Genomic DNA, 25,599 nt, shown 5'->3' on the forward strand with positions numbered 1-25,599 from the left:
AGAACCTGTGTCCCAACACAGCACCACTGCAGACCTTTAAGAGCTCCCCAGAAACGGGGACGAGCTTGCAACAACCAGAAGTCCCCCCCACCCGCCTAAACCCCTGGGGACTGAAGAGAGAACGCACCACCCAACGCCAAGAGACGTGGCGTGAAACACGACCATGCAACCTTCCAAAGTTCGTGAGGGGAAGTGGGTGTGGCTTACCCCCCTGCCCACCCCTCAATTATGACTTTTCGCAAAACACTCGTGCACACACACAGTGGGTCAGACCGGGCCAGATTGGCTAGGGAGAGGCGCCCAATACAGGGAGACAAAGAGATATAAGCTGGAAGTGTGGATTTTACTGTGAGATCAGAGGTGGAGGATGACGTGACAAAGAGAACAGTAAAAGGAAGGAAGCAACGGTGAAGGGTGGAAGCAAGTCATGGCACAGGCGAGGTATTGTCTAAGAAGTGAAAGTAGTTCTGCAGTGTAAGTGAAAGTGGTTGTGTGGAGAGTGGATAGATATGGTAGTGTAAGAAGCGATTGCGAAGCAAATGTTATGGAGTGAAAAAAAGGGTGTTTGATTAGTGCAGGGGAGAAAAGTGATTGAGGGCAGGAGTAGTGGTGGTAGGGGGAGTAGTGGTGTTGAAGGAGGAGGGAGTAGAGCAGTGATTGAAATCGGTGGGAACGGTCGGGAGCGGTGTACCACTACTTTTGTTTACCATTCCTCTCCTTTTTTACAACCATATTCACCATTCTGCACTGAGGATTTGTCCATTCATGTCCCTGTGCAAGTGTAAAGTTGTAATAGGAGCCTTAGTTACTAGTCACTTAAGACTATTGTTAAGACACCTTGTCACATGTCTCTAGGGTGTCGAGGACGGGGACCTGGAACGAGCATGTCTAGAGCGACCATCCTTGTCCGACCGGGACCTCAGAGGCACCCGATAGTCGCGACGACTGCTCGAGCCCGAAGACGAGCGGATGTCTCTAGAACGGCCACGACTGGCGTCCTCAGACGGCGCGGACGGACCGGAGCCCTGTGATTGAAAAATAAAATCGCCAACATCTCCTTTCGGAAGGAATCCCATTCCTCAGGAGGGAATGCCTGTTGGGACAAGCAACCCACCGACGGGCTGAGTCCTCGGAAGAAGACGGGGAAGGCGACCTGTGACGGCGCTTCCTGGAGTGCCTCGAAGAAGCAGAGGAATGGCTGGACTGACTCCCAGACCGAGAACCCCCGGACTCACGATGACGATGTAGAGAGTTCCCCTCGAATCGTCCGTCAAAAGACCAGTGGAACACTGTTAAGATGGATTTCTGAACTCTGACCTGGAGCGGCAGAGGTTCAGAAGGCCAGCCTAGTTTCTTGGAACAGGGTAACCTCTGGACAAGCCAGGCCAATCAGGGTAGCGATGGCGGCGGTCAAGACTAAGTCAAGAGGGGTGAGGGTGACGGAAAGACCTCAACGAGCACACAAAGCAAGGACACTTACAAATTCCTCCAGACAGGTGTTATATTAAAAATATAGACACATTTATTACAAGGCCTTTGTAACATCGACCATAGCAAAGAATCACAATAATACTAAAGTAAACCAACACATCACAATCAATACAATATATATACAAGACCGAGGGGTCTAAGGAGTTAGGAGCACATAATATGTAAACCACCTAGATGGGGAGGAAAACAGGCAGTGCAAGCAATCATTAGACCCAGTTCGACATCCGAAATACACCTAACTAGGAGGAAGTCCGAGCCCTACGCCGGCAGATCCAGACTACTCCTGTTCAGTTCACGTTGCTGGCAGGTTCAGCTGCGATGATCAGGTCAGCTGCGATGATCAGGACATGTCGACACCGTTTAGATTCTGCGTAGCAAGATTGAGGGTCAAGGGTGTCCCAACCCACATCCTGGAGGCACACACAAGGCATGCAGAAGCCTGTGAAAGCCTTGCGTTTCGCAGGAAAGTGCATAACCAAATAAGAACTGCCCCGGGTCGGCTCGACCTGGGGGATAGTGAAGGGGCAAGACGGTCAGCGGACAGGACAAAGAACCTTGTGGCATGGCCATTTTGGAGCCAGGCCACTCATTTGTGCCAAATGCGGTAAGCGCGGATAACATGGCGAAAAAGGGTTCAAAACACAAGAGAAACGATAGCTGCCACCAGTCCCGTCCATGACACACTTGCACAGTTCATAATAAGTCCAGCGAGAGTTTCTAGGGCCTTTGGAATGACTAGAGACCCAAGAGAGCGGTAATGTAAGTTTTGGTGAACTCTTGTTTCATGTTGCACAAAAGCTAGCACATGAGGATAGGACTAAGGGAAACAAAGTCTAACAGTACTGACTGTCTTAAGGGCATGTCAGTTTCCCCATAAAAATTGAGCGAAAGCCCAGAGGAGTGCGGCGGAAGGCTGCGCTTCTCTGGCAAAGTCTAGATCAGGGTGTAAAACAGCAAAAAGTTTGGGGGTTGCCACATGGAGGGAAAATTACATACAATTATGAAATCTTTCCTAACAAACGTGACTTCCGGGGCTTGGCCACCTTACTGACCGACCGCTTCTTCTTACGCTCCCACAAGGCCTTTGATGTGAGCGATTGGCAGTCGACACAGTCATCCGTATCATGGTCCTCCCCGAGGCACCAGAGGCAAGCGTTGTGCGTATCCGTTAGCGTCATCTTGGACCCGCACACCAGACACTTCTTAAATCCAGACCGCGGGGTGGAAGAAGCCGAAGACATCATACAATAGCAATGAAGAAACAGGGTTTGAAGAACCGAAAGAACAGGATTCAGTAGAATCGAGGCACGCTGAGATCTCTGAAAAAAAACGGAACTGAGGCTACGGGTGTCGTGCGTCCTACTTATAACATCCGGTGACGTCGGCACGACGGAGGCCCTCGAGGACACCATATCGACGCAGACACCGAAAGATTTTCCGAAGCAGCAGAGCTGTGGTGATTACGGTCAGATATGGAATACATCGGACCATCCCATCGAAAGAACGTTACCAGGTAAGAGAGTAACTTGTTCTTTTTTATTGCTCAGTAACTTAAGTATATTAATTCAAAATTTGATATACGTGATACAATGAATCGTAAATGATTTTAAATTTTCTTTGAGATGTAAAATCGTAGGTGAATTTTAAGATATTTAATGTATTTCTAAATAATGATTTATAATGTATTGTAATTTTAGATGTACTGTTGATTTTAACTTAATGAAATTGTAAAGGTTTAATTTAAACCAAAACAATTTAGTAGCTTCTGCCCTTCAGAGGTTTTCTTTTGGATATACTTACACAAAGGTGAAAACTGCAACCACAGCTACGGTCACCAACAACTGAACACTTATAATCATGTACACCTGGAAGAAAAGACGACATTGTTAGCCCACACACACCCTTCTCTGAAAAGCTATCAATGTTCACCACCTCATCATCATCCTGAACATCACACCAGGTTCTCTCTTTCTGTACATTTTGATAATGTATTTGTTTATTCTGATAAACAAGGATCGTTTTGACAACACACTACATGAGAACGTATCGGCTGGCTGGGCAGTCGCAGTGCAGGGCACATTACATCAGTACGAAGCAGAAGTGGTGGATGCATTAGCGGTAGCAAGTAGGCAATAGAACAGCAAGTGAGGGCAACACTGACAAGACAAGATGAACATATACAAGGAGCAGGATTGAATTTATGGATAATTTACCTACAGTACAGGATTGCCATATGTAGTATGTACACAATGTAAAAGAACATGGGCGGGAATCGGGGAGCAGATTACTGAAAACTGGGGTACTCTGAGAGGAGGTGCCTTTTTTGGGAAGTATGGAAGTCCACTATTGGGGATAGGTTTACCATTGGGCTTATTCACCTGTAAGGTATCAGATCATTTCAAATAGCCATGACTTCTGTAATTATGGGAATGGCCACATCAACCATTCAGAATGTCATACAGTGTCAGAATCATCACTCTATGGGAAGACAGTTCCACAAAGAGGGTCCCAGAACACAGAGGAAACATGGTGTTTTCAATGCCTGGACCATTACCATACAACTGCCACATGAAGCCAAACTGCACAGATCCAGAATAACATTTTGCCACCAAGAATTTGGAACGGACCCCAAGGTATGCTCTGTATACAATACAGGGAACCTAAAACGGAATCCTTTCTGCACTGGGAGCCAATCAAGAGAGCAAGTCTGGGCCCCAATGTTCCCTCACATTTCAATGCAATAGAACTGGTTTTGTATAGTCCTAGAACCTCTGCAACTCTCTTTATACTTGGATAAGCCAAAGTGAACATACCCAGTGAATTTGTAGATTGCATGTACACCCAACAACTGTACCTTGGGGCAAGAGAGACATATTTTACTGTTACCCAACTCACAACTTTTATCGATCTCTGAAGGGTAAAGGCTGAATGGACCTTCCTGGATTCCAGGCTGGCACCATTAGGTCAAATAATGATCCCTTGTGGACGCTTTAGGCCCAGGGTTGTCCAACTCCAGGTCTCAAAGGCCAGATCCATGTCGGGTTTTCGGGATACCCCTCAAATATTCATGAGATAAATCTGCATACATACAATGATTCTAAAAGTATGCACATTTTTCCTCATGAATACTGAGGTATATCCTGAAAACCCTGCAGGATCTGTAGTACAACCCTGCGTAAGCCCACTGACCCAGCGGCAGGAGTTGCAATAATACATATGTGCCACTAGGAGGGAGGATAGCTCAGGAGCAACATGCTCGCCTTGGAAGCATGATGACACAGAGCAACACAGGTTCGATCCCTGGCTCAGCGCTTAGAAACCTCTGGGTATTAAGCGCATTATAAAAATAAAAAATAACCTATCATAGGAGAGCGAGTTCCTAAGCGAGCCAATGAAGCGTGGTTCATGGGGTGGTCTCATTGTGGGAACCATAGTTCTGTAAAAAAACTGGGTAAATGTAATAAACACATGCATATTTTAAGTGTTTTATGCCAAGCTTTAATCATACAGAAACACCCTATGAAGGAGCAGAGAGTAAACTATGTTGCTCACATGAGCCGCCATATTTTGAGACAGCTGTGAGTGCTTACCTTCCGGATAAACGTGTGCCGGACAGATAAATCATCCCAGGATCCAAACTCAACATTCCCGCCGTATCCACCATCTTCGCCACCTGGGGAGAGAAAAGTTAGCAAATGAACTGGGCGAAAGACAGCATCACACTAAAAGACTCAGTTGCTCCCTGAAGCTAGGTCCTCGCTCACTAAATAACCTAATAATAATGATAAAGAGGTCCACCATGTCAAGCAAACAGCAACACAGGTATTATGAAAAAGTCCTAGTGAGATTCCTCGCAGCGAGTTGTGATACAACCTCCATAGTAAGAAGGCCTTGTGCCTCTGTGTTAATGTTGTAGCCCTACACTGCTCCGAGGTGCTGAGTCTATGTCTGCAATGGTTGGCAGCCATCGTCTGGGTTACCCGCATGGATCATATATTACCAAGTGTTTCGTGTGTTTCAACAACATGGTTAGTCTCAGGGAGCAGGGCTCAAAAGTAAGACTGGATACGCAGGAGCCAAAAGCAGCTCCTGGGTGTCCAGCATTAACCAGTCACCCGGAGCTACTCCTAGCACATAGTGTTATGCAAATCTACCATCCACATAAAAGGCAAACCTATAATTCCTTATTATAAAATAGGTCACCCCTAATCATGCACCTGTGCACTAATAAAAAGTTCAATTTGAGTCCAATACTATTATTTGTGTTTCAAAAAGTGGTTTACTGTTTAAATGACCCTATGGCAACACGTGTTTCGACCCCATATGGTCCTCGTAATTATTTAAGACCCCTCATGCTTTAAATGTCATTTAGACGTGTCCTAATGTTTATTTAAAGAGATTGCCCCAAATGCACAGAGTTAAATTCACATAGTTGTGTTGGTCGGCATCAGTGGCCTGGGCAGCCAAAAGTAGCTCCTGGGAACTGTTCATCTTAAGACAACCAGGCTCTTCTGGGCGATGGGCAGGAGCTAAATTGCTCCCAACTACCCTCAATTTCGAACCCGAGGGAGATGCAACAACCTGCTTGCAAACCCCAAAAGTAACGCGAGAAGAGGAAGCCATGCTCTTGGGCGCTTCTACTCCACCATGCTGCCTGTGGGTCACGGATCAGTCCTACCGCACGGTGGGGAAAAATGAAGGTAAAGCTCTGGCTGGCATGCTACCATAGGTAGGGTTGCCAAGTAACTCCATATCATGAGGTACACCCTTACTCCACTCCTGGGCTGTGGATTTTACCTTCGATTCACTTCATTCGATTTTGTTCAATTGAAGTGAACCCAACACTACAAATCCCAGCAGGCAACTGATGGAGAAGTAAAAGCCCAGCACAGGACCAGGTCATCCCTCCTGACCCGAAGTCATCTGGCAACCCTAATAGTAGTAGGTAACATTAAAGAACATTGACTGAGACCACATAAGTCCAATTATGGTTTAACACTTCTCAGCAGGCATGTTTATCGGCGTATGGCACCGCCTCCCTCCAATTCATTTCATCTATATATTTATGAATGAAACCTCTACAGGATTATATTTCCGGACTAGACCTCATCATGCACGTTTCCCCCCCCCCACATTAGCATTTTATGTTAGAATTGCAAACACAATTACAAAGTAAGGTTTCAGCTTGCTGGTTAGGCCTATACGAGTGTGTGTTGCGGTGTCTTGTATGGCTGGACAGTTTGGCCAAATAACAGAAAAAGGAGAGTGTCTGCAGCCCACATCGCACTGGTATACGAAAGACAGACCAGGGAATCCCGTACAAGGACTGTGAATGGACAGTGGGTGGCAAGGGGCAAGCACTGCAGCTACAATGAACAAAGCCTTTTCCAGGAAATGGCATCCCATATTTACAGTCATACATCTTTATAGTGCAACAACTGTGCACACGAGATAGCAGGGTTCAGTCTTGAGATATACCAAACACCCATCAAATGATTCCCCCTGCAGTAACCACTCACTCTTCTGCATCCATTTACCCACAATTCCATGGGTGATCAGCATAGCCATCCTCTTACCTAAAGGCCAGACGAACATTTTGAAAGAAGGGTATCCATATTGGTAGACAGGGGCATGAAGACTCCAAATGAAAACCTAGTGTTAGGAAAGAAACTCCTCCACCAGGTAAAACCAGATCTCAGAAGAAGAGGAAGAAGCCTGTACTTGGCTTGACCTCTGACCCTCCAACCAGGATACCCGAGACCCAACCTGCTCTTTAAAGAGAGGTGGTGAGGAACCATAGAGGCCCTTCTAGATCTAAGGGAATCCTTCTTAAGGACCCCTTGAGGAAACCTATTTTGGGTTCAGATGTTGTTGCAACTTCCAGGGGACTGTTAGATCAGCTCCCTTATACCTTAAATAGGAAAGATGTACCAGAAAGGGTTTGTACGTCATATAGCTTACAAAGGAAAACCTTTGAGCATAGGTCAGGCATGGTTCGGGTACAATGGGAACAGGCTGGAGTGGCCAGGACCTGTGGTGGTGCAAAAGTCAACAGCATGGGAGTTTTTTTCTCTGCATATCATCGCCTAAATCCACAAACCTTCCTCTCCCCACACCCTACCTGAGACAGCGTGATCTGCTCCCTAATGTTTCACGATTGCTTGTAGATCCCTTGCTAACAAACTGCCCACCCTCCCCGGTTACCTCGCCACTCTGTCGTTTCTCCTCTTCCTTCACCATGTTCTTCCCCCTATGATTACAAAGTGCTCCGTTGCTTCCCGAAGTCAGGGCCGCGCTCAATGAATACCCCAATAATAAGGATCACAATGCAAGTTTAGCACATGAGGAAGGAGGCAACCTAACCTGTTGCTATCACTTAGGAGGATGGCTCCGCCCCCTATTTGCCAGTGATCACGCTCCAGTGTAACAATGGCCTGCTAGGATGCTTAAGAGTGGATGCTCTTCTGTAATGTGCATAACAACCATCTGCGTGTAACACCATTTGGGGGTGGGGGTGCCTCCACAGGGAAGCAGGGTATATGAGTGGGTCCATTTTATTTAAGAGGGTGACCTAAACATTGCCCGCACTGCACCTATCCCGCTCACAACCCGTTGACCGAGAAATGCACATCTCTCGTGACCCCCCCCCCTCATTCCCTTCATCAATGATGTATCACAGGTGTGAGAGACGCTATTAACTCAGACAACCATTTAGGCCATACCCGATGACGTTACAGAAGAGACAAGCCTACAGTCTATAGAGCAAGTTGACTGACTCCAGCCACACCGGTTCAAGGACGTCACGACTGACACGACAGATGCGTGTAACATGAAGCATATATGAATCCATGCACAAAGCTAAACAAACTTTTGGTTACTGCAGATACATGAAGGATATGCTCATTACTCCTATAGCTAGAGGACCGACATGTACATATACCCCTTTTTGCGGAGCATGAAACCACAAGATGCTTAAGTATACATATGAACAGCTTGCTGAAGCTTAAACACAACTAAAGACGGATGACATAGGTACATTGGAGTGAAATGGAGAAGCTTCCAGAGTTTGACACGCAGAGAAAGCCAACAGACTGTTCCAGTTGAACCTGACGGGGCAGGTTTCCAGTTCAATCACTGCGCACATATAGCCAAGGACACAGGGATAAGGAAGGTTCCAGATAAACTCCTCATAATTGCAGACAAAGGAGAGCTATTTACAGGTCCGTACACACGTAACCCAAGCAAGGTAGACCAGGCCTATTCCTTTGAGCTAGGTAGAGATTACTGTTCCCATTGGACTGAATACAGGAAGAAACAAACGTAAGACCGTTTCAAAGACAAATGTTCCGTCTCACGGCACAGGAGATCGGGGAAAGGTAACTTCTTGGTAACGCACAGCATCTTCTGACTCGTTCTCATTACCTGGAGTGTTGCATTGGGACTGGTACCCGTCCAAGGCTAAGGCGACCCCGTTTGTCCAATCTCTAATAACCTGCCCCAATGAGTTTATACAGCGTTACATCGGCCAACCATTCTTCATAAACCTGCAACTTTGTATTTAGAGGTGGCCTCAAGAGGAGCCACCAGATATGGTTACCCAATGGATGCACTAACACCTATAGAAATGTGTAAATAGTTAACCCTACCAACCTATCCCATTGCCCGTTAGGTTTTTGAGGATGCAACTGCATGTTGTGACGTCAGTCACAAACAAAACCAGCCAACAACCATCTAGACACAGAGTGAGCTGGGAGAATGTTACAATGTTCATGCTACAATCCCCGTCATTTGAATTTGTAATAAAAACAGTTGAACTTTGCTCTATGACTGGGTCTTCTGTTCTTGGTGCAGGGGATTTCCAGTGCCCAGTTCCTCTTGCATGTACATCAGGAGGCTAAGTGTCCCATGACCGCTTTTACGCTATCAGAGTAAGTTCCTTTCCTACTTCAGATTAAAGTGCACCTCAGATGCAACTGGTTGAAAGCCTGCTGGGCCAACAAACACACACCCGCTCTCCCTCTCTCCCCCCCCCCCCACCCCCAACCACCACCCATTCAATTGCTGCTAGCTGCCACCCGGAAACATTATAGAACCAAGCAAGCAGGGCTTACACCTTCTGAAACCTGTGTGTTCCTCTCAGCAGAGCAGGACAACAATACAATTAACAGCAGCACCATAAACAGACCAGACCGCCTTTTGGAAGGGAAGGACAACCACCATGCATGCCTGCTTGCTCTGTAGCAAGCAGATGTGAAAGCAACAATGCAAGTGTAAGGTAACAACCAAGAACCTGAAACACTAAGAGGCACAGACTTGCACAACTACATGAAGGTCAGGGCAAGCTAATGGCTGAAAGAAGACCAAGAATTGAGTGACTCCAAAAGGAAAGGACAGCCCCCATGGCATGTAGTTCATTACTGTTTTGTATCAAGTAGGTAAAAAGGCCCCACTGAAAGTTGACTATGCGCTGAGGCATCACCTCTTATCATAAATGAGGCAACATAATCAAAAAGGGAAAATAAGAAAAGCACATGCCCAAAAACAAAGAAGCAGTCATACACCCATACCAATCACCCAAAACACATACACCTAATGCACAATCATAAGACGAAAGTAGAGGGCTGATGCACAAGGATGCTAAAATAAATTTAAAAAAAACACCAGTGAACGCAAACATGATTGCTTAACATCCCATAGAATGGAGCAACGCCATTATATACCAAAATGAAAACCACCTGCAAAAGCGGAAAACACAGGCAATAGTGCAGAAGAGTGCCCAACTTAGACACAATGCATGCAGCAACCACACTGGTGTGTGTGTACGTACACACACAAACACACACACACACCCACAACCCCCCCCCCCTCCCCCCTAGAAGGACAGAATCCATAAAAGGATATACCTATCCACAATACAACATTAAATATCCGTAAAACATCCCCAACACACAAATGCTGTGTGCACATGGATGCCACACATCCGCATTACAGCATACATGGGATTTTAGTAACATATGATTTAATCACATTTTTGCCCCCTCAGAAACAATGTTCCCATCTAGGCATTCATCTGAAAATGTCCATTCGATGGCAGCTTTTCATTTTAAACTTGATGCAGGAATTGTTGTATAGCAAGGTCAGTGCTATGTCAGTGCTATGTCAGTATAGCCATCAAGGGGACATTTTCATACCTGAATATGATCCAAACATATGTTCCTAATAATTATTTATTTTCTGTACCACAAGACTGAACATTTTTAGCCACTTGTCAGATAAGATCCAAATGGGCTACATGATCAAATGGCGAGTTGCATTTCAAATATCCTCCATTAAATACTAGTCCGTTCACGTTCTATTGGAGAAATGGACCAAGGAGAGGCGAGTTCTACTCCCATAACGAAAACCTTTTCAGTAAACTGTGATTCTACAGTTTAGTTAAAGAATGGCAAAGTTGTGTCTGATTTAGACTCGAATTCCCATCAAATTAAATACTGAGATTTTTTTATGGTTCCAGAAGCTATTTCATTGTCCACTTAGTAAATATACAATCTTTTGCCAAAGCCTTCATTGTAATTTGTCTGATGAGAAGCTTAATTCTCCACAATTGTTTTATTTAAAGTTTGGTCCTGCATGCAGCTTTCAAAATGTATAGAATGGTAAATCTGCTTCCGACCCTCTGACCCCCTGCCTCCCATTAACCTTCCCCTTCCTCGTCTCTACATCATTTAAAGGCTGGCTACTGCAGGTCTTGGGATTCACTGCAAAAATAGTTTGCGCTCTTATGCCCCAGGTCAGGCAACTGGAGCCCTTTTTTGATTGTTTGTATTTCTGTATGTGTAGTTTCCTTTTCGGTTTTAAATTCAGGACTACGTGTCCAAGAATTCAAAGATAACAAGAATAACCTGTGAGGTTTACTCAACAGAATGAAGCATAGTATATATGCAGCAAAGCTACAATGTTGATCTACACTGGAAAAACACTTGTCTGCACTTTGATGGAACAAAATGGGTATGCGCTAATGAATACAGATTTTGAAAATTGTTGGAAACCTTGGAAAAACGCCACCAGACTTGGAAAAACAAATACTGTAAACAGGAAACCCTAAGCATATCCTTAGTTCAACCCTTAGAGCGCGGGAATGGCAGCAACCATAAAATGGACTGAACACACGAAACAGCAGGGCACTACCCAGAACCATATCTTAAGACTACCTGCAATAGTTTGGACGGGGTGCAAAAAGGTGGAGTCACCACGAGCGATTGGACACTGATAATGGACTCCTGGTGATTAAGAAATGGTGTGCTGCTTATGTATATACATGGGGGAGTGTGACTTTATAGCTGGCTAGTAGCTTCCAACTTGACATGCATGTCCCTGGCTTGGGTAACACATTAGTAATGGGGACCACCCACTCCAATACTCCAGTATAACTGTAGACAAGAAAATTCAAAAGTGGACAATACATGTGTAAAAACATTGCAAACTTAAGACCCATCATGGCCAACAAAACATTCATGATAACACTGAACATCATGCCTATAGTTGGGCACGACACGACTCAGAGCATTGGTGGAAGCAGCATACATGAGCTATCGTGCTACATGAGATCCAGCATGGGAGAAACAAACTCGTCGCCACTTATGTTGCAATGGTAAGTCCACAAGATACACGTGACCCGGCATGGGTTAAAAGGTCATTCTTATTTTAGAGTGTACGCGAGTATAAAGGGAAGGGACCCACAAGCGTTGCACCACCCAGGCCACTAGCTATTGGTCTCCTGTGGACTGCCAGAGTATGCTAGCTGCTTGTGGAATGTCGGGTGGAACGTGCAAGTGTGTAGGTTCCAGGAGTAACTTCGATCAGACAGGATGGGATCATGTACATGGCGATTGTCCTTTGTCTCCTACTAACACGATCTTCTTGTAACCTGCAACATAATAAAGACTTGCCTTTTTTACAATCCTACGTACATCTTTGTTGCTGATCGAGGCCTGTGTGAGGAACCATGAATGAGACACACAGAAACGTATGGTTTTGGCCCTAAACATTTATTCTAAATTAAATGGGGTTTGGAAAATGCTGCTCTGTCCCTGCACTATGATGGGTTGCCCTACCTCAAACAAAACGAAAGGTCTGTCGGATGTCAAAATGTCTAAAGTAAGATGTCCTGTGTCCAAAATACTATTCAGTGCTCTCACATTCTAACAAAACAAACTCCAAGGTGGAATGGGTAATGCCTTTGACCTTCAGTGATTTATAAATGTTCAACAAAAAAAAAAAAAAGGAAAATGTATAACTCCAACACAACATTTCCAGAAGAATAGAGCCCCTTATTCCAGAGGGATGTTTTGGTCCCCTGGATTTCTCTTCCCCATATTATATGTTCCAAGATATACGTTCCTTGACTTTGCCTTGATTCACAACACCACTGGTACACAAAACAACTTGGATCTTTGTCTTTATCTTGTTCAGATACCTGGTGTACTTTCCTGCCCGGCTTTCACTTCTCTTCTCTTCTCTTCTCTTTATCCACAACACAACTGCTAAACAAAACAACTTGGCTGTCAGTCTGCCTCTGGGGTACTTCCTCGTCAGGTTTTCGTTCCTCTTTTCTGAATCGACAGTACAACCAGTACACATACAAAACAATGTGGCTATGAGTTTGTTTCTTGGTAGGATACCTGGTGCGCTTCCGTGTCAGGTTTTCATTTCTCTTTTCTTGTTCAACAAATACAACCAGTACACAAAACAACGTGTCTGGGGGGTTGTATCTTGGTAGGATACTGTGGGTACGTTTTCACTCCTCTTCTCTTTGGTTTCACACAGCCAATTGCTAGTCCCGATATATCCTTCTCAGGACCCTTTTTACGTAATGCGTTTCTTATACACTCTTCAGTTTGTCCTTGCCTGGTGTGCTTCCCTACCAAGGCTTTCTTTATATATGACAATGCATTACTTACCGTAAAAGCATTTCTGATGGTTGTATCTGCTTAGATTCACATGCTGTGCATAGGTCCGACATCCAGTGGTCACTGCGGAGTATTGCATTTTGTTTTTCGTAGTCGAAAAGGGGACGTCGACAAGGCGTGTCTGAAACACTATCCCTATAGTGACGTGCGTTGTACCCACAATCCCTCACGCGTCGAGGTCCCTCTGTTTGTATTTGTTCTGCCCTGAGGGAGCCTTCTAGATGTGAGTGAGTACAGACAAGAGAGATATAAAAAGGAAGTCTATGTTCCTTCCATCCGAGCGGGGAGGAAGGGTGGGCGCATGTGAATCTAAGCAGATACAACCATCAGAAATGCTTTTACGGTAAGTAATGCATTCTCTTCTGATGTTTGTTAATCTGCTTAGAATCACATGCTGTGCATAGACTAGCGAGCAGTACCCGGAGTTGGCGGTGGGTTATGAGAAGGAACAGTAGAGAAAAGATGTCTTAATACTGCCTGTCCCACCTGGGAGTCAGATCTAGAGTGTGCATCTAGACAGTAGTGTTTTGTAAAGGTGTGCACAGAACTCCAGGTAGCCGCTTTGCACATGGACTCAAGGGGAACATTTGCAATGAATGCTATGGACGCCCCCGTGCCTCGAGTGGAGTGTGCTCTTGGCTTAAAGGGCAGTTCTCTCTTAGCAAGAGTATAACAGAGTGATGCATTGAACAATCCATCTAGAAATAGTGGACTTTGAAACTGCATCCCCTTCTCTTCCTGCTGCCACCGAGACGAAGAACTGACTAGTCTTCCTCAGTGGTCTGGTTCTTTCCATGTAGAACATGACCGCTCTGCGCACATCCAGTGTGTGCAGACTTTTTTCTCCCAAGTTGGAAGGATTTTGAAAGAACGTTGGTAGTTCTATAGACTGGTTTACGTGGAATTTCGATATGAATTTCGGAGCAAACCTTGGGTGTGTGCGTAGAACCACCTTATCTCTGTGAACTGTAACGAAGGGGTCTAGAACAGAAAGAGCCTGTAGTTCACTTACTCTCCTGATGGAGGTGATAGCTATTAAAAAAGCAGTCTTAAGAGTGAGGTGTTTAAGAGATGCCTTGTGCATGGGTTCGAAAGGCGAGCCCATGAGTCTGGTAAGTACCACGTTAAGGTCCCATCCGGGAGCTGGATCAGCTATCGGGGGGTGTATTCTTTTTACTCCCTCCATGAAGGCCTTTATAACAGGGATCTTCCACCACGACACTTTGAGCTGGGAAGTGGTGTATGCAGAAAGTGCCGCTAGGTGGACCTTAATGGAATTGAACACTAGACCTGAATCCAATAAGTGGGTCGGGTATAGAACAATATGTGTGGGAGAGCAGCCAATCGGGTTGATGCTTTTCCCTCTGCACCAGATGACAAATCTTTTCCACTTGCTAGAATAGCAGTGTCGAGTGTTGGGTTTTCTGGCTTCCCTGAGGATGTCCATGCATCTCTGCGGAAGCTGTAGATGGCCGAACTCTACGACCTCAGGAGCCAGGCCGCTAAGTTCATGTTCTGGGGGCATGGATGCAGAGTCCTGCCCTTGTCTTGTGACAGCATGTTGTACGGGCAGGGGAGTTTCACTGGGGGAGATAGAGACATCTCCATCAAGTGAGCGAACCATGGCTGGCGGGCCCACATAGGGGCCACCAGTATCATGGTCACTTGTTCCTGGTGCATCTTGTGCACCACCTTGTTGAGAAGGGGAAATCGGAGGGGAAAAGCGTAAACAAATTTCCCTGACCATTGCATCGACGGACCGTTCCCCTTGGACTGGTTCTGAGGGTACCTGGAGGCGTAACTTAGGCATTGTGAGTTCTCCAGGGTTGCGAACAGGTCTATTTCTGGGAAACCCCATTGTGTGAAGACGATGTCTTCGTGCAGACGCCATTCGTGCTCTTCGGGCAGGGGGAAATCTCTGCTTAGTTTGTCTGCCAGCAGATTGAGTTCCCCTGGTACATGTTGTGACAGAAGGAACATGTTTTGTTTGAGAGCCCACTTCCATATAGTTTGGACAGTCCTGGAGAGTGGGTGCCCCCCTGCTTGTTGATGTAGTACATGGCCGTGGTGCTGTCTGTAAGGACCATCACGGTCTTGCCTTGTAGGTGTTCCTGGAAGGCTTTCAGCGCCTTGAACACCGCTAGTAGCTCCAGTAGATTTATATGTTTGGATGCTACGTTCGGAGTCCACACTCCGTGAGCAGTTTGATGGGATAGGTGAGCCCCCCATCCTGTGAGGGATGCGTCCGTGGTTAGAGTGGCTTCCGCCGCGGGTGTGGCAAAGGGTTTCCCTTTTTCCAGGTTTTCCTTTGTCCACCACCGTAGCGAGAGAACCAAGGCCTGCAAGACCACCACTAGATCGTCCCATAGTCCGCTGGCCTGACACCACTGGCTGTTGAGCCACTCTTGCATTGGGCGCATGCGCAGGCGCGCGTGAGGTACCAAATAAATACACGACGCCATCATGCCTAGCAAGCGCATTGCTTTGCGTACCGTCACCTCTCGACCGGTTACATATTGAGGGATCTGAAACAGCATGTTTTTGACCCTCTCGTTGGAGGGGAAGACGAGGCCGTCCTTTGTTTGAATTAGAGCCCCTAGGAATTGTTTGATTTGGCTGGGGTTTAGGCTGGACTTCTTTTCGTTGATGGAGAAGCCCAACTGGAACAAAAGGTCTACAGTCTTCTGGGTATTGGAGAAGCATGTTTCGTAAGAATCCCCTGTTATGAGCCAGTCGTCGAGGTAAGGGTAAACTGGGATGGACAACCTGCGCAGGTGGGCCGCTGCCACTGCCAGTACTTTCGTGAATACCCTTGGTGCTGATGCTATGCCGAAGGGTAGCACTCTGAACTGGTAGTGTTTGCCCTCTATCATGAACCTGAGGTATTTTCTGTGCGCCGGCAACATTAAAATATCAAAGTATGCATCTTTCATGTCTAATGTTGTCATGTAATCTCCTTGTGATAGCAATGGGATCACCTCCTGTAAGGTCACCATACGAAACTTTTGAGGTTTGATAAACTTGTTCGCTGGGCGCAGATCTAATACAGGGCGCATGGTTAGATCCTTTTTGGGTACAAGGAAGTACACTGAATAAATACCTTCCGTTACCTGAGATAGAGGCACGACCTCTATGGCTCCTTTTTCCAGCAGTTGTTGTACTTCTTGGAGAAGGATGGCAAGGTGTTCCGGTGTCATGCGTCTTCCCCTCGGGGGTCTGTATGTTGGGGAACTGTTGAATTCGATGCAGTATCCGTGGGCTACGGTGGAAAGTACCCAACGGTCTGACGTTATTCCCTCCCATGCTGGAAGAAAGGATGTTATCCGGCCCCCGACCGGTGTTGCATGGGAGGGGACGCGAATCTTCGCGTCACTTGGTGTTGTTGGGGGCCTCTGAGGGTGGACCCCCGACCTCTCCCTTTGCCCCGGCGCTGGCCTCTTTGGCTGTACTGCCCACTATTGGTTTGGTAATTGGTGGCAGGGTACTGTTGCTGCTGATTCTGCTGTTGGTGTTGGCCACGAAAAAAGCGTTTGTTGCCATAGCCGCGTCTGGTAGTGGGCTTAGAGATCTGGTCAAGAGTCTTGATAGTATCAAACTCTTTCTTAGCCATCTCCAGAGCCTCATCCACCACTCTCCCGAAGAGGTTAGAGTCTTCAACAGGTTTATTTATTAAAGACGCCTGTGTCTCCGGTTTGAACCATGAGTTGCGCAGCCATACATGGCGTTTTAGGAGTATTCCCTGAACCAGGGAACTTCCCGCTGTCTCTGCAGCATCCAGAGAGTTCTTTACAATACTCTGGTTGACCTGTCTTCCTTCGGTAATCGCTGATAGCAGGCGTGTACGTAGAGGTTCCGGCGCGTCCTCGGCGTCCTTGCGCAGTTTGGCCCACTGCGCGTCTGCATAGCTAGCTAGCAAAGAATTGTTGTTCGCAATTCTTGCTGAAAAGGCAGCCGAGGATGTGACTCTCTTTGCAAGAGCATATAACCTTTTGCCCTCCTCGTCAGGTGGTGCCTCGCTGGTGGACAGCGGCACCCCTGCCCTCTTCCGTGTATTAGATACTACGAGGGAATCCGGAATGGAATGTCCCCTGATGTACAGCGGGTCTGAGGGTGAAGGAGTGAAAAGCTTTTCAATTCTTGGATTAACTCCTCTGATTAGCGCGGGTGTGGATAGCGAAGGGGTGATTCTTCTCTTCACTGAAGCGAGGAGGGGAATAGTCTGGCTGACAGGGGGTTTCTCCCTAATTACTCTTTCCACAAAGTCTATTTCTGGAGAAATCTCCCCCGTGTCCAGTTCGAAATGTGCTGCTGCTCTGCGCAACAGGGCATTGAAAGTGGGCTGATCGTCAATGGGAGACGTGTTTGTAACAGGTGAAATGTCTGGTGGATCTAGGTTCAGGACATCAGTGTCCGAACATACTGAAGGGGATCGCCAGGGATGAGAAGGTCCTTCTTCAGGATATTCTCCGAAGCCTTCTTCTATACTGTCTGGGCTGTCTTCCAGACCTTCCTCTTGGTTCCGTCCCTCTTCATCGTCTATAAAATCATCCACCTCCTCCAAGTATTGTTCCTCACCAGTGAGGTCATACACATTATGGAAGTCTGAGGCTGTGTCCTGCTGAGGACTGGCTAGTCTCGGATATTTGGCCCTGGGGTCCTCCTGAGGCCCTTCTCTTGTTCTCTTGGGAGTGGGAGGGTTCTGGTTTTTCATAAACCTCTCCATTCTCTCCATGCAGAGATGGAGCCTTACCATGGTTTCATGGGGTACCCCTGAGCGGTCTAGCAGGGGAAAATTAGTGTCGTCTAGCTGAAAACGGCTGGACTTCTCCCGTAACGTCGAGGAAAGTGTTCCGTCGCTCCCCCGAAAAGCCTTCCGGTGAGTTGGGGGCCCCCCTGACCGAAGGGGGTCCTCCCTGTCTTACTCCGGGCCCTTTCGGCGTGTCTTTCGACTTCTGCGTAGCGCTTGACGTGTCTTTCGGCGCACGCTTCTGGGCGTCGGCTACCACGATCCACGCCAAGCTCTGTGACACGTTCGTCAACGGAGGGCTGTGGTTTCGACATTACGGGTGTTGAGCGTTCTCCGGCGGCGTGCGCTCTCTGCTGGTGCACGTCGGCCGATGGTTTGGGGGCGGCGCCCTTATGTGCCGAAAGCCCAGTCGCTAGTCGCGGCTGCGGTTGCGAGAGGGGCTTCGAACCTGAACGGTCCGAGGAGGTTGCCGGTGGAACCTGCGTCTCCTTGGGCACCGATGCTCTCTTCGTCTTAGATAAAGAAGAGCCATGGGTTGTGTGCTTATGTGTGGAATCGTGTGCGTCAGTGTCGCCGGGGTGTTCATCCCCATAAGCAGGGCATGAGCCGAGCCCGTCGGGGCCGGGGACAGACGACGAAGAGCGCAAGCGCTCTTTAGAGGGGTTTAGGACCTCCGTAGCGGAGGTCGTGTTATCACGTTCCTCGTCACTGTCGGTAGTAGCAGCGGCGGGTGAACCATCGGCCTTCGACATAGCGTAGGCCGCCCACCTCTTGACTCTACGGTCTTTTAGAGTCTTTGGCTTGAGAAGCCGACACGCCGTGCAACCCTCCTCTTTGTGATCGAGGGGCAAGCAGCGGTTACACCGTGAATGCTTGTCTTTCCAAGTAAACTTGCCCCTGCAAAGCGGGCAAAACCTAAAGGGTGTCCTCTCCATAGCCGAGGCAATAAGTCGTGATAACCACCCCAAGGGAAAGGAAGGGGAAAAGGAAAGGAATTCTCAAAAGAACCAGAGATGTCCCACGACCCCACTCTCCCTACTGTGTAAGGCCTGCGAGGCCAGGCCACGTGTTCGGTAACGCCGAAGGATCTCCTCCGCTCATCCCCTCCGTCGATCTTGCTCGGCGGAGACAGCTTCAACTGCGTCGAGGGAGAGATCGATATGTACTATTAAATAGGAAAACGACCAAAGGTCGAGGCAATGAAATCTGCAATGTCTCTCGAGGAGCTCCGTGTAAAGGCGACCAGAAGCTGGGCGGAAAAAAACAATCAGAGGGACCTCGACGCGTGAGGGATTGTGGGTACAAAGCACGTCACTATAGGGATAGTGTTTCAGACACGCCTTGTCGACGTCCCCTTTTCGACTACGAAAAACAAAATGCAATACTCCGCAGTGACCACTGGATGTCGGACCTATGCACAGCATGTGATTCTAAGCACATTAACAAAACATCAGAATATATATATATATATATATATATATATATATATATATATATATATATATATATATATATATATATATATATATATATATATATATATATATATATATATATATATATATATATATATATATATATATATACACACACACACACACACACTTGCTACTGCCCGGTATACTCTCCTGCCAGGACATTCTTAAATGTACTCACTTGCAACTGCTTCATGTACTCTCCTAGCAGGGCTTTTCTCATGTGGGTTCTGCACACACTTCCAAACTTGAGATTTGCTTTATCCAATACTGTATCTGCCTAGTATAGTATCCTGCCAGGGCTTTTCTCATGTGTGTATCGCATACACTCGTAACTTTGAATATCTCTTGCTTCTGTTCCGTTTTCTCCTTTAAAGAAATGCTCACAATTTTTTTCCCTGCCATATACGTTACTCGCTTCCTTTACAGTCATTCGGATTTGGCATGGCTGCTAATATGCCCAGGTGGCCCTGCTTCCCTTTCGGGGGCTCACCGGCTCTCGCTGGTGTACTTGGTTCTTCTTGCAGCAAGCCAGTGGTGGTCGTTTAGTGTTTCTTCCGGTCTCGCCACCTTCGTTCGGCTTCTCTGCCTCTCACGGTTCCTCTGCTTCGTGCTGAGCTTCGGTAAGGTAAACGCTAAATGCTGCCTGTGAACACCTGCAAATGCCCAGGAGCGCATTTTTCCTTTTGGTCAGCTTTCCTTTTCTTCATCCGTGTGCAGGCAGGCTCCACTGCACTTCTGCAGCCCGGTGGTGTGTACCCACAACAACTAGAGCGCAGCCTGTGTTCTTGGTCCTCTTTGCTCTGCATTAATCAGGTCAACTTCCTCGTCCCAGTATTCTTGGAGTTATGGGAATGGAAGTCCATTCTTAATGTTTTACATGTAAAGTCTGGGTAAATGTTTTCAATGGGTTTTGCGGACACGTCAGCTTGTAGGTAGAGTCTGAAAAGGAGTTTATGAGTTTGAGAGGGTAAGTCAGATTTTGAGGACTTCCATAGAGAACTTGAGAAAAGGACTTCAGTATTCTTCCTAGGTGGATGAGAGGAGTTAACAATATGACATTAAGGCATAGGGTATGGGGTATGGGTGGGGTATCGTCAAGAGAGGAAGGGGAATACCATGCCTTGTTCGATAGTGCCCCGCTACTCCCCTGGAGGTTGTCTTCCCCTATGTGATCCTCCCTTATATAGCCGCCCACGGGTCAGGATCAGGAAGTGGATGCCATCCCCTGGCCACATGGGGAGAGGTCTCTGCCGGGAAAGAAGTGAGGACACCATCTGATTCATAACACCTGCTACATGCTGTTGCCCAGGACACTGACAAATCGACTTCTGCTCTGCAGGAGTACAAGGATGTGTAGAGGCTAAAGCACCTATTCAGCCCTCAATTCTACAAACCAAAAGCCAACATAATCATAATAGTAAAACAGGCACAGTTAATAGATTTACCTCCTTCGTCTTTTGTGGCAACATGGGCTGAGGGAAGGCTACACGATCATGAAAGCTGTGTATGTGATTCAGTAACAACCCAAACAGCCAAGTAGACTAGTCCAAAATAAAGGACTGTCCAATCAAGGGTCTATACAAATATATACTTTAATGAAACACACCTGTATAATAATAATGAACTAGAAAACACTGTAAAAACCCACTCCATCCGCAGAATATGCAAAGATACAATAGATGCCTCATTCCGGGTAACAAGGGGTGGGGGGGGCAATAAAAGACTACAATGTTCAAATTATATGTTCTTGAGGTTGCAAAAGGGATTAAAATTACCTTTGCAGTATCTAGGGCCCAAAAATGGACCGGGGGGGGGGGGGGTCTGGGCAGAAATTAGTCGACAATACCTATGCGCAAAGGTCATGGTGGTTCGACGATGTTGAACCAGGCTACTCAGAGTCAATGGCGAGTTTGCTTCGGTCCGAAGATGCGGCAGTTGTGGTTGTCCAGCCGCATGTGGGGATCAAGTTGGGGTCGAACGGAAGGTCGCTGCGGTCATGAGTCATCTACTTGAGCTGAGCAGATCGGCAGTCACCAGGTTCAGTGGTCAAGGATTGATAGCAGTCGAGCTTGTAACTGGGATGTGTAGGCAAGTCAATTCTATGCATGGGGCTTGGACGTCATGGTTCGGGAGACACTGGGGTGAGGTTGATCGACTTACAGAAGCTGTGATGAAAAGGCTGGTGCTTTGGACAGAGACTTGAGCAATACTAGACAGCGGTACTTCGTCGCTTTGAGCCAAAGCAAGACACTTTACCTATGGTGGTGCGGCAGCGAACAGAGTTCAACAAGCAAACGGCGGTTTGAAGAACAATGACCGCCAAAGGCAGCATCAAAGCATCCTAATGGTTTGCTTGGTGTTGAACATGATTGGATCACAGCTAGCAGCAGATCGACCTTGCATACTGGGATCTCAGCTGTTATGGCTTCCAGGTGCTGGGAGCCCAAATCCGAGTCTCAAGGGCCAAGTTTAGTACTTTCTTGGGTTCCCAAACATAGGAGAGGCTGGCACACGCCTTCAGGTGTCCTGAAACACCACAGTGGGGGTTCCAGTCAACAGGGTGGCTGGCAGAGATGCATTCTTGGTCCTGCAGCAGAGTATACCCATAAAGGCCCCTGGGGATGATTAGGGGTTAGAGCTCGCCTCTGCCTTGAAACACCTGCCTTCACCTCACAACTGGAGAACTCTGGAAAGGACTGCTCTCCTAGTAAAGTCCAGTTAAATCTTCTTTCATAATTGGAGTCCAAATGATGATTCAAAGAAGTGGTGCCAGACCCCCATCTTTTAAAGTTGAAAGTCCACAGTTGATTGGACTAAAGCTAGCTTGCTTTGGGGGTCCTATATCGGCTCTTGAAGTTAATGGACTTTGCCCTTCTGATATCACACCCAAAGTGTTTTGTGCTACAGTGGGTGGAGGGGACAGGAAAGAGAAGCAGAGAGAAACAAGATGGCAGACTCTCCCCCAAACTGTACAGATCTCCCCCTGGCTACACTAACCCCATACCTTCACTTCTCAATAGAATCAAAGGGCATTAGAAATGCAGCACCCTGGTGTGAGGCTCAGCCCTTTATGAATGGGTGTTCCCTTTGTTCCTTTCGTAAGGGCAGGTAAAACCATTTCTCCAGAGACGGCCACTCCACAGGAAGCTGACCTGGGAACAGGAATCAAAGAGGCAATACCCAAGAATACAGTCCTGCCACCGGGCAGGAGGAGCCTTATCTGGAATGAATACACAACCATTCTGGGCCCATAGGACAGGCATGTGATATCAATTTAATATGGCTGGGATACTTGATAGAGCTGCTGGCCACCATGCCCTAACTCGGGTATGGCTTATATTTACAGTTTACAGTGCCACTAGGATAGGATCCTCAGAGTTATGCAGTTTATGGAACATCGGTGCATATCGTAAATGCAGCCCCAGCGCTGGAAAGACTTGGCTGTGTGGCAAGTCACTTTGGGGACATGATCTAAGAATTTTTATTGCCGTAAAGGATAAAGCTCAACTTTCCCCATTTCTATGGGTGGTCACTGACTATTTCCAACTAAGGTGCTCGTCATCAGTCAGTCGTCAATGTCCAAAACAAATAGTCCGTAGTCCAATACTATCCTAACTGACCCTACCACACAGAAAACTAACAGATTTGGAGAATGACTCCCTTTTCCTTGAGGATACATTAATACCAGTCTGTAGAGTTGTTTGCTGATATGAAAATCTCAGTCTTTTGCGACTTCCTTTATTAGGCTCTGTAAATCTTCTGTTACATTTTGCATACGCCCCTTTTCTCTAGAGTTCCCTTTTGGGTTTCTTTTCCATAATATATATTCTTTTTTGCTACTTTGACATATCTTAGAAAGATACAGTTACTCAGGTGCCCTTTCTATCTGGATGAATTATAACTCAACTTACTTTCTTCTGCTGGCCTATTTCTTTGGCCCCTTTTGTATATTTTCTGATTAACAGGGTCTACTCTTTCCGACATCCTCGTCTTGTGATATGAATTATCTAATGGGTCATACCCTTTTCCCAGGGTTTTGTTTTACCACTTTAACCTTTAGCTTCTCATTGTCCATTTTTCTCTTCCCGAGTATTTAAGTTCAGGCATTTCAGAGATTGTTTTGTCTCCTCTCTCTTCCAATAACGTAGGTTCAGCTGGTTCAAGGATAAGGCTCTCTGACTTTTCACTGGGACGAATGATCTGCACAATATAATGATCTCGCTTTGCTCTCCCGCTATTCCTGTTCTCCCAGTTACATTCTTTTACGAGGGGGCACGTCCTCGGGAGTCTTGTTCCTTGGCGGCCTCTTCTCCAGCGATGGAACGTGCTCAGTTTGTCCTCTTCGGCATTAATGGGATTGATGTCTCCGTTTTTTGTTGTGGGAGTCTACCCTGTGGCTTTCTCGTGTCGGGACGGGATTGCACCTCTGCTTTGCCGTCTCAATCTCTCGTGTTGGGCATCTGCACCTATGCTCTCTCGTGCCAGTGTGGTGCCTAGACGTTCCCGATTCCCTCTTCAAAAGAGCTTCAAACATGCAGTTCTCTCCTCTGAGGTGTACTCCGCCTCATCCTAGTCCTATGCAGCACGGGACCTTCTAGGCCATGTATGCGTTCCTCAGTGGAGTAACTTTGCTGAAAATGTTGGGTGGGGGGGACAGGGGTGGAGGGAGGGCGAGTGGTGGCTCTTAGGGATCGTTTTGGCCAAATTGTTTGATAAAATTTGGTTGAATGGTAGATTTGACTGACTTCAGTCACCATCATTAGTTCGAAGCCGAAGATACCGAACATGAAGAGCTGGGGCTGCGGGGGTGTCCCCAGCTCCTCATGTTCAGGATTTTTGACTTTGCGGTTGCGGGGATGTCCCCCGCTTCCTCAGCATTGGTGGCAGGGGACCAACAAAAAAAAAAAAAAAATAAATAAATAAAATAAAAAAGGGGCACTGCAGCGTCAGATCCGACCCACTTTAGTTGGATGGATCTGACTCTGCAGGGAACAGGAGAGGTGCCGAATGTAGAAAAGATCAGTAGGGGGGTTTATGGGTGTACTGGCAGTTTGGGGGGACATGGTTTGGAGTTTTTGTACCAAGGCAAAAACATTCGCAGCGAAAATGACTACGGCCAATTTCGCCGTAATTATGTACCTCAGTCAAACAACTTAAATCCCTGAGGGATAACACTAGACTACTATAACACAAGAGTCCATTACTGACGCTCTGTTATAACTTTCATAAGACTGATGGCCTATCTTTAAAATTCAATTGGGTCCCCCACACATCTCCAGCCGGCCTGCCATGCACGCAGTGACACATGACATTCACAAACTTAATTCCAATAGAACATACAAACAATGCATTATTTATCATTCATTCAGGCACAAAAGTCACACACATGCTTACATACACTCTCACTCACACACAAATGCACCCAGCAGAGCCATTGACATATACTGTGTGCACACAACATTTATATGTACATGTTCAACAGTGGCGAGACGTCCATTGAGCAGACCAGATTCACCCCCCGATCCCTGAAATGTTGGGCTAAGTTGACTTGACCTAGCTGAACTATAAAGCCATGGCCGAAAGCAACAGATTCGCTGGAATGTCAGCAATTCCCTTGATTTTTCCTTTCATTTAAAGGCAGAAGCCATCGGTTAATGCAATGCAGTGGGTGACCAAGTATACCTGGTATCAATTTTTAAATGCCATATATCTCCAAACTTGGGATGTGCACAGCACCTTATATGTGTATGTGCCAACAGATTGTTTTCTACAAGATTCTGACTGATTAAAATTAAGGTATGTTTTCCTGTGTTCAAGTGGCTTCAAGCAGTAGAGTAACAAGCAGGAGAGGTGGGGGCGGGCAAGCTGCCCCCCATGGCTCTATTAAGAGGCAAACTGGGACATTTGTCATTGG

General features: G+C 46.8%; 1 protein-coding gene across 2 annotated transcripts in view; it reads right to left on the bottom strand.

The window, feature by feature from the left end:
- Positions 1 to 25,599, bottom strand: part of TMBIM1 (transmembrane BAX inhibitor motif containing 1) — a 280,929-nt gene that overhangs the window by 101,830 nt on the left and 153,500 nt on the right. For both annotated transcript variants that reach the window (XM_069616828.1, XM_069616829.1), the window contains exons 3-4: positions 5,082 to 5,164; positions 3,292 to 3,356 (exon numbers count right to left, since the gene is read on the bottom strand). In XM_069616828.1, coding sequence (XP_069472929.1) covers positions 3,292 to 3,356; positions 5,082 to 5,164 — 148 coding nt within the window. The remainder of the gene's footprint in view (positions 1 to 3,291; positions 3,357 to 5,081; positions 5,165 to 25,599) is intronic.

Source organism: Ambystoma mexicanum, chromosome 9 (assembly GCF_040938575.1).
Source record: "Ambystoma mexicanum isolate Mex_15411 chromosome 9, UKY_AmexF1_1, whole genome shotgun sequence".
Lineage (NCBI taxonomy): Eukaryota > Metazoa > Chordata > Amphibia > Caudata > Ambystomatidae > Ambystoma > Ambystoma mexicanum.